This window comes from Gavia stellata, chromosome 4 (assembly GCF_030936135.1).
Source record: "Gavia stellata isolate bGavSte3 chromosome 4, bGavSte3.hap2, whole genome shotgun sequence".
Lineage (NCBI taxonomy): Eukaryota > Metazoa > Chordata > Aves > Gaviiformes > Gaviidae > Gavia > Gavia stellata.
The window spans coordinates 2,489,656-2,505,092 of record NC_082597.1 but is presented as its reverse complement, the minus strand read 5'-3'; the positions used below and the strand labels follow the sequence as shown (position 1 = coordinate 2,505,092).

The 15,437-nt window shown below is 40.6% G+C and overlaps 1 protein-coding gene across 1 annotated transcript in view; it reads left to right on the top strand.

The window, feature by feature from the left end:
- The first annotated feature begins 2,976 nt into the window (after window positions 1–2,976).
- Window positions 2,977–15,437, top strand: part of LRGUK (leucine rich repeats and guanylate kinase domain containing) — a 53,541-nt gene continuing 41,080 nt past the window's right edge. The window contains exons 1-7 of the mRNA XM_059817035.1: window positions 2,977–3,180; window positions 4,322–4,429; window positions 5,089–5,170; window positions 6,228–6,328; window positions 7,088–7,169; window positions 10,487–10,611; window positions 14,535–14,678. Coding sequence (XP_059673018.1) covers window positions 2,977–3,180; window positions 4,322–4,429; window positions 5,089–5,170; window positions 6,228–6,328; window positions 7,088–7,169; window positions 10,487–10,611; window positions 14,535–14,678 — 846 coding nt within the window. The remainder of the gene's footprint in view (window positions 3,181–4,321; window positions 4,430–5,088; window positions 5,171–6,227; window positions 6,329–7,087; window positions 7,170–10,486; window positions 10,612–14,534; window positions 14,679–15,437) is intronic.

Here is a 15,437-nt window from a genome sequence, read left to right as displayed (position 1 = left end):
GCTAGCTCAAAGCGCTTTAACAGTCCTTTGAACAAGCCCCAGCTAAAGAGAGATGTTTCCACAACTCAGTTGGGTAAAAGGTGTCCCACCTTCTTTGGGGGTGACCCAATTGCCCTCTGTTTGAAAACGTGGGAGGCACAGTAAAAAAAAAAAAAAAAACATGCTAGTTGAAAGAGACGGCAGGACTGTCCTGTCTCATTGCAGCGGTGTTTTACGCACAGGAAGTTGTTTTGAAGAGGTCTGTGCAGTGTAAGGCGCCATGAAGCAGCTGGTGCTTCAGGTTTGCAGTGAGCGCTGGGGATGTTTGTATGGGCTCAGCATTTGCCGCCTGTGTTTCAGCCCACCTGGCTGATGGTGCTTCTGTGCTCGTTGCACGGGATGGCAGCAGGCAGCCAGAGCAGACTGACCGATCAGGTGAGGTTCAGCCTTCCCATGCCGTTTGCAGCCCAATGCGTGACTTGACACTGCAGGAGTGTGGTGGGGACAGGCAGCAGTCATTTCAGCCATGCACTGTGGTGTTGGGCTGCCAGGAGGGCACGTGGTGGCCGACAGCCACGTCCTGTGGTTACAGGGAGTCCCAGAGCAGGAGGGAAGCAGGCGCTGATAATCCTGCAGTCGGGGAGTGCAGGGTTCACATCAAAAAGTGACTTTCCCTGTTTGCAGAAGGCAAAATCTGCAGTTGTAGCCTATAAAATGGTGTCATTTTGTGAAAGAGAATATCCTAGATACCATGAAAACTTGAAACAGCTACAGCAGCCCTATACGGAGCAAGTAGCTGCTGTCTTCGAGCAGCTCCTACTTGGCTTTGTAGCTCTGATGATTCAGAAATTGTTCTCCTAGATCACAACAAATCCGAAAGCTTCCCAAAACATACTCCCAGATAGGATCCCTCCTTCTTTTTCAGGATTTTCCATCTTTTCCCGAGCTCTCCAGCCATTGCCTTTGCTGCCCATCCCTGAACACAGCCCTAGACATGCACCGTCTGGGTAAGAGCCTTTGCGGGGCAGCCTCTGTGCCCAGAGGGCTGTGGGAGGAGGCACGGGGTGCTTAGTGGAAAAGGAGTAAATCTCATTAAGGATTTTAACATTTATGGCCAGCGAGATAATGAAGGAAGGTAATTTGGGGTAGCTTTATTGCAGTTATCATAATGTTTCCCTGAAGCACAAAGATAAAAGTCAGTGGGTAATGTCCATAAGGAGTTTTTATAGCTTCCTTTTTTTATTTTTTTTTACACAATAGCCATTGCAGTCAAAGACGGGTGTCATTTTTACGAATACAGAGAAGGCAATTATGTGATGCTGAAACCCAGAATTACAAGACTCTCAAGGCTTACCTGGCTGTCACAACCCATGCTGGAGACCCGCTGCAGTTGACAGGAATTCCTTGTCCCCAACATCAAATTGTTTTACCATGAGGAGCAGTGCCCTCCCCATGTTTATCTCACAGGGACTTGTATTTAGAGATGTTCTGGCAGATCTTCTCTTCCTCCCCTCCTTTATTTTCTGGCTTTACTTTCTTATGTTACCCTGTTCTGCAATGTAAGAAGAAGGGTTGATGATGGACCGGGAACAGAGGGGAGGCCTAAAACAAGGGAAAACAAATAACTTTTCTTTTTTTTTCTCTGCACTAATGAACTTGTGGAACTCATTGCCACAGGGCATGACTGGAGCCAAGCGGTTCCTGCGCACAACTCCACTTATCACCAAACATGCTTGCACAAAACTCTTTCGCGTCTTTGCTTAAGACTTATATTGAGTGGATTGGTATCTGTAAGACCTTTTTTTGTGGCCCAAAGCTTGTTGTTTGCTACGATGAGGGATTTTTATTTCTTCCTCCAAAACATGGTGTGACGAGCTTTCTGTTGCTTCAAAAAGGAATGCTAACAAATCAGTGATTTTAAACATAGTGCAGGAGTGATTGCAGGGCTAAACAAAACCGTCACCCCAGAGAGTCTGCGGCACCGCTGCTCACTCTAGCAGCTGTTACCCACGGGTGCACTGCACCAAGACGGGTCCACAAGCCCCCCGAACCCAAATCAACCGCAGAAGCCAGTCAGGCTGTGGTGATAAAAAAACAAGACAATAAGCAAAGATATGTCAAAAGCTGTCATTTTACTCCCCCCCCGATGTGACAGCCTGATCGCTCATCATTTTCCCAAATGTTTCCAGCAAAATTATATAGATTTTTTTTCCACTAGTTCTGAAATAGTACTTTTTTCTTAAGGATGTGCATTACTTCACAATTTCATTACTTTCACCCAGACCCTCACCCCAGCGGATGGCAGAGACTCCCAATATGAATTATCAATGTAACCAGTCCTCCCAGACAAAAACTAGGATAACCCAGCCTGGCCTGTGACTAAAAGAGCTGGCTGGAAGTCAGGGCCACAGACTGCACGGCCCTTATTCTTGTTACGGTGCCGCTGAGCAAAGCCGCCATCTTGCACAGAGCCCGTTTTGGCCTGGCGCTTCGTGGCTGGATAACGCTGCCCTGAAGATTATTTGTCTGACAGTATTGACTTTGTGTCCAGATCTGGAACACACAAATGCAGGCAAAGCCCTGCAGTGGAAGAGTGGGGAAGAAGAGAAAGGGTGATGGGCTGCATGAGGGAAGCTGCGGTGCCTTCAGCCACACAAGCATCTCTGCGAGCCAGGTGGCACCGCCTGAGGAGACAGCCTGTGAGGCGGACTACAACTCCCAACATGCTCTGCGGTCTGGCGGCGCCTACAAGTGAGCCCCGTGCAGGGAACTACAACTCCCATCCTGCACCGCTCCATCCGCCGCTTTTTATTGGCTGGCTCTCAGGCTGGCCCGAGTCCTCTTCCGCGCAGGGGGAGTGGCGCTTCCCCCGTCTCCACGACAACAGGAGAGCAAACAAGATGGCGGCGGCCCGGTCGGAGGGGTGACGGGGTGGTTCTCGAGTGCGAAGCACCGATAGCGCAGCTCCCTCCGCGTCCTCGCTTCTTATTACAGCTCATGGCGGGGGGCGAGGAGAAGAGGGGAGAGGGCGGCCTCGGTGAGCTGCTTCCCCCTTCTCATGGGCCCCCGCAGCACCTCTCCCAGGGGATCCCCGGGGAGCTGCCCCAGGACAGGCCCAGCCTGCGGCAGCCACAGCTCAGCCTGCCTCACCAAGAAGACAAGCAGGAGGCCGATGACGAAGAGGAGTCACAGCACACAGAGGTTCAGCTCAGTGCCCCGCAGCTATCTGGGGAGGGGTGTGCTCGTGAGGGAAGAGCCCTTTTAGCTCCTCATCACTCAGTGTAGTTGTGGGGGAAAGATGGTGGGAGTGATTTCTCATTTCCCCAAATTGGGGAAAGGCTGGTTTGGTCTGTTTCCCCTCACCTCTCATTTCTGTCTTTTCGTAGGGTCCCTTACATCTCTGTGGTGTCCAGGATAGTTCTGGATTTAGCCCTCTCTCTTCTTGTAATATAAAGACTAAGGATAAGGTGGCATGTGGATGGCCAAATTAAACCCCTTTCCTGTTTATATGCCCAGCTCTGACATTCAGTAGGCCCCTGGAACCAAGTGAATTTTTTATCCCTGCTCTGCTGGGCTCTGAAGTGTCCACTGCCACAGCATTATCACCTCATATTTTTACCTAGTGGTAATGCATCTATAATCTCCATTGCTGTAACATGTAGGTGCTATAATTTAGATGATTACCATTTGAAACATTATTTATCTTGGTCCCTAGATTAGCAATTGTTGTGTGACTTCTCCAAGCTTATAGGAATTTCACAAGCCATTGGCTTATTTTCTCATTAAACCTATGCAGTGGTTCATTAGTGCCATCTGTCAAGTACCTTCTTTGGCAAAGATTGTTCTCTGAAGAGTAGCGCTAGCTGCTCATGCTGAACAAATTTAAAGGGCCTCCAATAATGTGCATATTGGGGTACAACACTGGGGTTATGTTAGTGCTGATTTGCTGAGATGTTAACATCCATAATCAATGTGAGTTTCATGGCCCAACATCTCTGGAAACAGGTCCTGTTTAAAGCTGTGCATTTAAACCAGAAGGTAAAAAAAAAAAAAAACCAACCCCAACAAAAAACTGTTGAACCTTTTCAAATGTATAGAGTTAGTACATGACATGTTTCTATTTATCTGCTTTGAGGGCTGTATTCATCATTTTTCCTAATGTGTAGTGCCTTAGTAGGGTGATGGAGCACTGAAAGCAGCGTTTGATTGAGGACTTTTATTAAACTCTGTTCCCGGTTGCATCCCAAGCAGCCCCCAGATTCTACCAAGTGTTGAATTTTGCTTCATAAATCTCCCCTTAATCCATTCCTCTCCCTGACCCCCCCTTTCTGGTATTTTATAGGGTCAGTTTGATGGAGTGTTGGATGAAGACACTGTGGCTGAGGGACTGCACAAGCTGGGGCGCTCAGCCCCTGGTATCGAATACGTTTATCTTAATCTGTCACTTTCAGTAAGTATAAGCAAAGAACATCCTTGTAAAGTGCTTCGCTGCTCAAAGGTTTCCTGTTTTTAACAGCAAATAGTTGGTCTAGTAAAAAAATTTCAAGAGGCAAATTTTTGTCTCTACCTGTCAATGCCATTTCATGTACATGGGACTTTTGACAAGACACAGCATGGCTCCTGCTGACAACTGCCGTATCGATATTGGTTTTTTCACTTAGTAGCAACAGCAGTAAGATGTTTTCCTTACCCAGTCTTTGGGTGTGAAAATGTATCTTCCTGCTTTAGCCAGCTGGAGAAAAAAATAGAGAAACATGCTAAACATCTGAGAATGCTGCATTCATTGTCCCTTCAGAACGATAAAATGGTTGTGTCTTTTTGAAGATTACTTGCTGCTGCTCCCTTTTCTGTGCAGCCTTGGTTTTCTGGCATTTTTCCTAGCTACAGCTATCTCTCCTGGTTGTGTTTTAAAGTCTTTTGACGTTTTCTCCATTCATGGCTGGTCTGCAGGTCTAACATCTCTTTCTATATATGTCATCCTGTTCTGACATATCCAGCTGGAGGGACCTTGGGGCACCTCTTCAATGTCTCCTGCTACTGTGTATCTCTTGGGAGAGCAGCTGAGGTTATACAGCTAGTTATTAAAGTCTTTTTGCTGTATTTTTCCAGGGTCGTGAGTTAAGTGACATTAACATTCTCTCCAGATACATTCACCTACAGAAGCTGGAACTTTCATATAATAAAATTAATGGTATGTAGTAAATACACTAGTAAATTCTTGGGTTGTGAAATCATTTAAGATGAGAAATGCACTGTACCGTGTAGCTTTAATATCACAAAGCCTGGCCTACATTTTAGTGGCGTAAGTACTCCAGCTCTACAGACTGAGGCAATGGCTAGATCTTGAGAATGATGTATGGACCATTCAGACAGCTGCACCAGCATATGCTTATCAGTGGGAACATGGAGATTATTGTCCAGTTTATTATCCAAAGATAAAATGCAAGCAAGCACGTCAATACAAGATTAAGGTTGAGATTTTACATGTGCAGATGACATAATATTTAAAGTTATGTCTGGTACAGTTTTCCCAGCCTTGGGCTTCCCTTTGTCAAGATTTCCCATTGGTGACAGAATGTAAAAATTATATCCTGGGTTTAGCAAGGTAACAAATGGAGGCTGGGGTAAACTCCATCATCTTCTACTCCTTCCCTCTCCCCCGTACTCCCCAACTCATTTTTTAATTTAACATCAAAAGGAATAAGCTGTGGTGGGCAACCTGTTGTATTATTTCTTTCAAGTTCATTTCACTTGAGGTGCTGGAGTCCAATAATAGCAGCACTTTTATAAGGCGGCACTTCTCCGGGGTCATTTAACTAACAGTTTGTCTGTGAAGGCTAGGTCTGAACAGAGCAGGGACTTTTCCATAGCCACTAGTCATTTAGTCTTTAGTAGTGGCCTAAATACTTTTCTCTGCTAATTAATAATTTTGGACAGAAATAGTCTCTCTGTCATTCTAGAGGTAGCTAGAATATAAAACTATATTCTGGCTTATAGACACATAAGTTGACATAATGGAAATTTAATGTAGAACTTGAATATTTATTCTTTGTCGTTTAGAAACCATCTTTTTCTAGTAGAAGGTGTTAATATATCTGATTTCTGCATTTAAAACATCGCTTTCTGAATGTGTCACTACAAATTGATTCTTGATTGCTATTGGACATAATTGCCACATTTTGACATGATGATCTCTGCATTTACCTATGCATTCATGTACAGGATTTGACATTTTGTTTTGTTACCAGATCTTTCTTGTATTAGTCACATGCCTTACTTACTAGAACTGAATGCTTCCAACAATGAATTGACTACATATTTCGTTTTTAAACCACCTAAAAATCTCAAGGTAGGTTGCAAAAAAAAAAATGCATTGTATACGTTTAAATTCAAAATGGATTTCTAAATCTAATTTAGACATTGTACTTGGATGTGTGCAAAAGTGAATTTTTATGCCTTCCTTATTCTTTCTTGCCTCATTTGACATTTGATAGCTTTTCCAAATGTTTGGGTATTTTACACTGCACATTTCAGTCTTTTATTTTCTCTCACACTCTGAACCTTGGCATGCCATGGGAAGGTGTATTGTACAGCTGACTGTTCTAGCCAGAGGTAAATATAGCCAGAATTTTTTTCTTGCTTGTCGAATTCATCAGACCCTTAGTGGGATCAGTTCCTGCCTTTCAAATTGACTGGTGCCAGTCATTACTGTGAAACACGTTCTTGAAGTGTAGCTGTGTGCTAGTCTTCCCTTTGCTGTTGTTTTCTTGTAGCCCACTTTGGGTTATAAAAAGCAGGAGGTTGTTCTGAAATACGACCTTCATGTATTTGTCTTTTCTGTTAGTTTTTTTAATATGTATGCATAATTACAGGACCATTAATGATAATGTTGTTGGAAGAAAGTATAGTTTTGGAAATTCCCCAAATGTGAATTCTATGTGTCATAAAAAAGACCCTTTCTGTTTATGTCCCAATATTAATATTAATGATCATCTTATTTCTTCCACACCGTTGATCGCAAGTTTAATGTAGCAGCCATTTAGTTTCACAAGACAGCTGTAAGTGTTGAAGAAAAAAAAAGTAACTTTCTGTCTCCTTTTTTCTTTAGGAAGTAGATTTTTCATACAATCAAATACCTAAAATGCAAGATTTGTCAGCGTACCAGTCACTTACTAAACTTTTGCTGGATTGTATCCTTTATGGAAACTTGAGTAGGAGAAAAGTTGCCTGTTTGCTTTCTGAACAGCTGTTTGCCTCAAATAGATACCTGTTTTCTTTGTATTTTTCCTTCATGTCAGTTTTGTCTTTAGAAGCAAGATTAAACACTGTAATTCTGGCAGTGAAACTGATCTTAATTTACTTAAGCATGCCTGGTGTTAGAGGTGTTTGTGTATACATGTAAGGTATTAGCCTGCTACAGGAACACAAAATCCTCTCCACTTTGCATCAGGTAAAACTAAAAAAGTGACATGTCACGCTGTCTTTGTATGGCAGAGGTAATAAATAATCCCGGTATTTTTATATAAGAAAGGTTAATAGGAAATCAGCTTGGAACACTAAGCTCCCTTAAATGAACAAGATGCATGTTGTTTAATCTGAGACATAGCTAATTATGCAGGGACTGTAGAGGCTCTGTGGAGGACAAGGCCGTTTAATGACAATGAAGAGAATCTTTAAGTGAGAGATAACTTCCAGAAGAAGCTGAGAGAAGTACACAGAGCAAAGGCGTTCTGCTATGCACCTTCCACGCTCTCACAGTGGTACCCAGTTTGTGGGATTAGAAACACTGTTCTGGCAAAAATCAGATTAATATGAACCTGCAGATTAAGTTTCTTCTTTGCTTACTTCTCCAAGGCTGTCCATAGCTCTCTTAGTCTCTCTAAAGATTCTCCTACGCTTTTCTAAAAGGTATTCTGGAGTTTCATGTTGACATGCTGCCTTACTTAAAATTGCTTCCTGAGGGCTTGTGAACCTTCCCTCTTTGCCTCATAAATTGCATCTTGATTTTCTGCCCTCGGAAAAGGAGAAGGCAGCAGGCTGTTGCAGTTTTTTCTCTGTCTCTTGTCCTCGAAGTAGCCCATTACCAAATGATATTAATACAATGCCTTTTTCATGTAGGAGCAGATAAAGCATTTGCAGGGTGTCCAGGTTACGTTATTCACACGTTTTACAAGGTGTGCAGATGACATGATTCATGTCAGAAAATGGCATTGAGACACTATCCCTTTGCAATTCTAATTTTCCATCGCAGAGCAAAAACCATATGGCAAAATGAAAAGGAAAAAAGATCAGAGATTTGTATTGTGGATCTGAGTCAGTATTTTTTCATTTGGTTTCAATGCAGCAGCATGATGTCTTCAATTTCTTCATTTGTCAATGAAGACGCCATTGAAATGAGGAGAAAAACTGTTTCATGCATACAGTTGCAACGGCACCCTCTGAAATAGAGGAAAATGAGTGCAGAATTTAGAAGCGCAGAATTTAGAATAGCAAGTGGCACTGTTCCTAACCCATGTCAAGAACTCCTCGCCGAAGACATGGCAGACAAAACAAGCTGTTCTTTGTAACTGTAAATTAAAATACTGTATTAAATATCATGCAGTAGCAGAAATGTTTGGCATGCATTTCTCGTTGACAGTAACTAAGCATTTCTTACCATTTTTAAGTGAATTATGATGCAGATGGTAAGGTCACTGTAACTTTTTTCTGACAGGTGCACACACAAGCACACCTGACAGGTTTTTTAAGTGAGTTTTCAAGGAGGAAACTGTCCAAACCAGAATGGGAGACAGCCTGGGCAATAATATCTGACAAAGCATTATAGTGAGTCATTAAAGGACTAAAACTGATGTTTTAGTGCTGAGCAATTTACTGCCTCATATTGATGCTTATGGCTTAAACAATATTTTTCCTCACCAAAACTTCTCCTCCTCAGTTGAAAGAGAAGCAGTCCCATTTTTGTATGCAAATCAATTAATATCTGTCAAGTATCAGTGTCTGTGGATGGTTTTGGTTTCTTTTCTTAAATGACAGAGACAGCCTTGTGTGAGGTCCTACGAAAAGATAAATCTGTGCTTACCAGCTCATTTCTCCTCCTCTCCTTCCCCATCTAGGCCTGTGAGTGTAGAACTTAGGTCACATACAATTAAGTCCTTATGTAGGAATGCAGTTAGGAAAGAATTAGGTCACAGCTATTAAAGAGGATTCTATTGGCCCTGGCTGAGCTTACATTTTCTTTGGTTACAATATCATTCAGACTAAGAGAAAAAAATCCTGACGATTTGCCCATTGCCTGGTGAGACTAGAAATGTGAATGAAAACTCAACTTGCTGCTCTTTGCAGCCAGAGTTCATTCTCTCAAGTCAATTAAAAATGTTTTCTTCTGTGATTGCCTAAAGGCATTTCTCTGTGTCCTGCATGTTCTGGGTATTTTTTTCAGTTATATTTCCTGGGTTTTTATGTAACCATGTCCAGCTTTGACACTTACAATACAAGTGCAATTATTCTTGCCTAACTTCAGTCACCAAAAAATTAGATGCCTGGATCAGAGTTACCTGATTTCGGTACAGTGGAGAGATACAGAGTCAGGTACCTCTGCAGTTCATCCCATTGTAAGAGAGCAATCCGAGATAGCTTGTTGTCAAAGGAAACATGCTTTGTTTAAGGAATCTGGGTAGTTATGTTATTGCTAAGAATTACTACCCAGGAATCTGGGTAGTTAGGTTGGCTGAGAGGAATCCTAACTACTTTTATTGCTGCTTTTGAGTTTAATGTTAATTTAAGATACACTTTCCCCTTTCAGTACAGATGGCCAATATAGAACAGATATAATTTAGAGTGAGATAGCCCCATTTAGTACTATTGTCTGTTATTACTTGGAGGATTTGTGTATAATGCTTGGAGGTCAAGGTCAGTTTGGAGCCGTGTTAACTACTCTGTAAACAATTGCGTCTTCCTCTGATGACTCAGCCATGTGCCTGTATTTTACAGCTGACCTAACATGACTGATGCCCAGTTAAAGGCATAAAGACCCCTGTGTTTTAGCCTGTGCATATGCATCTGATGCGAAGACCAGAGATTTACAGCATAGTTTTACAAGGTGTTGGCAAAGTAGTTCCTTCCCCATGCTCCTGTTCCCTCATTTTCACTATTTTCTTGATTTGCCATCTGCCCCGGTTATGCCAGCTTGAAGGGCTGCACTGTAAGTCAGGTCACAGAAACTCTCTGAGTTAAAAGCTCCTCCAAAAAGGAGGAGAGGATATTTCTAGCTGGATCGGTGTTGCTTATCCGGCAGCGCCACAAAAAGCTATGTCAGTCAAAGGAGGAGGCAGTAAGCTTCAGAAAGGGGTGGATGTAAGCAGCTGAGATTCTAAACTACTCACCATGAAGCATTTGATGCCCAGCTCCCCTTACCATAAAATTCAGCTCCATTGGCTAATTTAGCTACTAATTATTGCTAAAGTTTTGTGTTCAGTTATTTTCCTTAAATGCAAAAACCTCTGTATAGTTAATAACATAGAAGAGATAAGAGGACTGGAGAAGTGTCACAGTCTGACTCATCTGAGTTTGTCACACAACAGACTCATTGCAATCAGTGGTCTTGAGAAATTACCTATCAGAATACTCAATCTGGTAAGAAAGAAGTAATTCTAGTTGTTTTCCTGTCTGTCTTTAATCAATATATTAATGCCTTAATAAATGTGAAGGTAACTACATGACATTTTCAGAGATAAGTGTGATACTGGACACATTTTTTTATTAATACAGCATCACAGAATGATAGAGGTTAAAAGCAAGCTGTGAAGGTCATCTGATACAGCTTCCTGCTCAAAGCAGAGCCATCTTCAGTGGAGGATGCTCAGGGCCTTGTCCAGCTGGGTTTTGAATTTCTCCAAAGATATTTTGCATTTGCTCTGGGTAGGTTTTGTTGTTGCTTAGATGATGTGTAAGAAGTTACTTGCTGTGCAAGTCTCACAATACAAACAATCAAGATTTTTTTTTAAAAGTATGTTTCATCATAAAGTTGTGTTCATGATAGCAGTGAGCTAGGACAGGAGAGGGAAAAGCGAGGACTGAGAATCACAGAATCACTAAGGTTGGAAAAGACCTGTAAGATCATCAAGTCCAACCATCAACCAACCCCACCATGCCCATTAAACCATGTCCCACAATGCCACGTCCACACGTTCCTTGAACACCTCCAGGGATGGTGACTCCACTACCTTCCTGGGCAGTTTATTCCAGTGTCTCACCACTCTCTCAGTAAAGAAATTTTTCCTAATATCCGGTCTAAACGTCCCCTGGCGCAACTTGAGGCCCTTTCCTCTTGTTGTGTCATTCGTCACTTGGGAGAAGAGGGCAACACCCACCTCTCTGCAACCTCCTTTCAGGTAATTGTAGAGAGTGATGAGGTCTCCCCTCAGCCTCCTCTTCTCCAGACTGAACAACCCCAGTTTCCTCAGCCGCTCCTCATAAGACTTGTGCTCCAGACCCCTCAACAGCTTTGATGCCCTTCTCTGGACACGCTCCAGCACCAAAATGTCCTTCTTGTAGTGATCCTGCATTCATTCTAGAAAACAAGTCTAGTATTCAAATCTGGTACATTATTGAAGGATCTTTGCTTAATTTTTTAAGGATCTTGTAAGGAGATTGGAAGCTTTATATTGCCAGCTTCCCATCAAAATATCTAGGGTATATTTGTTTAAATACAACATTTCTAGGTTATATTTCTAGATGCTTTAGCGGGATTTATCTTATCTGGCTTCAGATTTCTTCAGTGTAGACAGCAGCATGTTGAGCTAGTTGTTCTCTGCTGCCTCAAAATTCAGTGGAGAGAAATGGACACTTAAAATACTTCATTATTCTGATCCAGCTGCTGACATCTTCATTAACACAAGATTCATCATGCCTTGGAAGTGCCTGTTTCTGTCTGTTGGTTATGAAGATAGCCAAGGATAACTAGCCCAGATATAGACCTCTATCTGTCAATGCATACGCTTGTTTGCATGCATCTTGCTCTTTTACAGGTCTTGGGAAGGCATTTATCTCAGTGTTCCTCAGTTCCATGTTTGTAAAATGTCCTTAATAATACCAATGCTTTCTTCTAAATCATTTCGAGATACTTAATAGGAAGAGCCATCAATACAGAGGTTGCGCAGAAACACAAGCAAAAACTATTTTTAATGCAATTCAGTTGGTATAAAATACAACAGGCTACTTCTTAATAGGTTTTACTTTGTAATAATAATTTAAAAAATATTTAATGGGATTTTAGAAATGAGTACCAAAAAACTATACGGAGAAGTATGCTCATATTTGCTACATTAGTTTTAAGCACCTATATAAATATTTTAGGTAAAGCGAATGAATCCCTTATCAAGAATAGAAATATTCCTTTCCATTCCTTTTAAAATTTTAAAGATTTTTCTTCTGTTCTGGAGTAATTGATATAGAAAAGAGTAACTAAGGTCTGTACCCATCAAGGCCTGACTGGCCCTTGTACTTATAACTGCTTCGATATTCAGCAAAGGTATTCAGATTTAAAAGTGGATAGTAGTGTGTTTTGAATAATATATTCCAATAGTGTTCAGTAACGTATTTTTAATATACTTACATTTCAGATCTATAATGCCTTCAGTAGCTGCCTTCAGTAGCTTCCAGTTATGCTCTTAGTGGCAATAAAACTCAATTTTGTCTCATTTTTAGTAGATAAGATTAACTCCGATTGGCAAAATCATGTCTAAAAGTTCTGAAATGAGCTATAGGAGTATGACAGTCTAAGCTGACAGGAAGATCTTTAAATACTTTCTTCAGGGAGAACTACAGTAAGTCGTTCAACCATTTTGCGCACTGCTTTCCTCATCTGTTAGAAGGCCTACTAATAATTCTGTTAGTAATGGTTATCTGCTGTGTAAAATGTTTTGGAGGTTGTGTTAACAGCTAAGCCTTATTAATATGAACATGTTCTTCAGTTTTGGTTCTTACATGCTGATATGATTATTTATACAACTGCTTGGCTTTTTTAATTAGCAAAGTAGATAGTCATGTGGAAATTATGTAAATAGACAGATTTTAGCACAGCATTTTCTTTTACTAATTAGAATAAAATGCAGTTCTTTTTTCATGGGAGCAGTCATCCTCTCTCTTCCCATTGATTCAGCTTTCTTTTCCATTTTCCCTTGAGCTTTTTAGGTTGAGAGAGTAGTAAGGACTGAAGTTTGGAAGAAAGGCTTCAAAAACTGTAAATACTGCCTAGCTATACCAAAAAGCCTTTATTCTGCTTACGGTTGCAAAAAATAAGAAGTGCAGCTCTAATGAACTAGACTCTTAGGAATTTTATGCTTTGCAAAAAAAGGATCTCTACAGACATCCCTTTTGTTCACAGAATTTTATGTGCACCTCTTGCATAGCATTTTGCAACTAGAGCTCTGAGCTGTATCCTATTAAACAGAGGTCTAACGAAGAACAGGAAGAGAAGAGAGAGCCTCCATGCTATTAATAACCTAATTAAACATTTAAAAGTCAGGAAAAATGTCAAGGACAGACAACTGGATTAACATTGGAGTCAGCTGGCTTATTTATTTCAATAGTTCCTAAATATTTATTAATAGAATATGAGGCTTCTAAGCTTTCAGGACAAGGTGATGCTGATGGAAAAATATAACTTGCAAGGTTATACAGAAAGAGTCCTGTTGAGAGGCCATCTGGGTACATGTGGCCACTGGAACAAAGATGAGTACAGAACCCAGCATTTTATACCTATTTGGAGTTTGTAGCAGAAACAAGTATATTATTTGTGAGGCCGTGAGAAATGAAGCCATCTGGTGTCCAGTGATAAATATAGGTCTTCTGTCTTGTACCTTATTTGGAAGGAATGTAAAACAATGATAGTTGTTTATGAGTCCTCAAAAGCTTGGGTCATTTCTTGTGTTAGAGTCTAGATGAACTTACAGTAAGGTGGGTTGGTGGGGTTTTTTTAACATTCCTGTGCATGCTGTCACTGACAGTAAATAAAGTCTGCCTTCACTTAGTATGCATTAAGATGAACTTGTGTATCCTAGAGATACTTTTATAGACTACCTGTAGTCCAACGAAGACAGTACTGTATTGTTCTACCTTAATATTTTCATTACTTATTCTGTAATCATAAGTGTAAATATAACCATGATTACAGAGGGAAATTCTATGTATTTATGTATATACTATACTTTTATGTGCATATCTATTTTCTAAATTTTGATTTCGATAGTGACAAGAGTATCCTTTAGCCAGTATCAGCTTTAAAAGAATGCTAGAGCTCTTTTTATTGCTGTTGTCTATCGCTGCTATTCAAGGTGAGTTGAAGATAATTTACTCAGAAGATAGTTGATTCTTTTTTCCTTGAGCAGTATGAAAAGCTGTAATATGTCATCTCAAGATGAAGATGGGGTTAATGCATAAAAGGCCTATTTGTAATAGGATTGGCAATAATAAAGTGAACTCTGTTCCTCCTCAGGAATGTTGTTTTCCATCTGTAGAACTTTATCAACAGTTTATATGCTTTCATTTCTTCTTAGAGCTCTAACCAGATTGAGAAGATAACTGGATTGGACAGCTTGAAAACTCTACAGAAGCTGGACCTATCTAGCAATAAAATAACTAGTCTAGAAGGCTTGGAGGAACATGATCTACTAGAGATGATCAACCTAGAGGATAACCAGGTAGCATACTTAATATTGATCTCAGCTTTTTCTAAGGATGCATAATTTTTTTTTTTCTCTAAAATTCAATCCCTTTAAGGCTTTAATCAAAAAAATCTTACAACACTGCAAGAAATTAATATTAGTAAAGATGACATTTTTTCCTTTGGTATTTCACTCCAATGCTGTTTCACATGTTGATTGATAGCGTATTCCTCAGGCCTTATTTAATATGTCTAGATAGGTTTATCTTTATGTAGGTATCACTTCTGTAGTGTTTAGTGCTCACGTACATAAAGAACTAACAGTGCTGCCTTGAGTGGATAAGATAGGGATGAGTATGCAGCTTTTTCAGCTTGATTATTCTTGAGGATCTTTACTTACATCACAGCTTTTCTACTGCCAGGCCTCAGGAGGGTTTGCTAATATCTCTCAGCCCAATTTTATGACCACAGATTCTTCTGAGCTCTCAGCTGGAAACTTCATGTAAGGCAGAACTGCATGTACTCTATTATAAAGTGGCTTTTATTATGCAGCAGAATTTTCATTGGAAGTACAATGATACAGTCCAACTCATTTGTATTTGAATTTTGAAACTCAAGCCATATATACATAATACTTTTGATATTGAGCTTCCAGGTTCCTTAACTGAAAAGACTGTCAATTCATTAATTTTGACACCAAAGACAGATCTGCATGTGAAAAAAAAATTCTAAGAAAATAAGAAATAAAAGTATAAATGAGGAATTGAACATTTTCTGTTATTTTTCCCCACTTGCA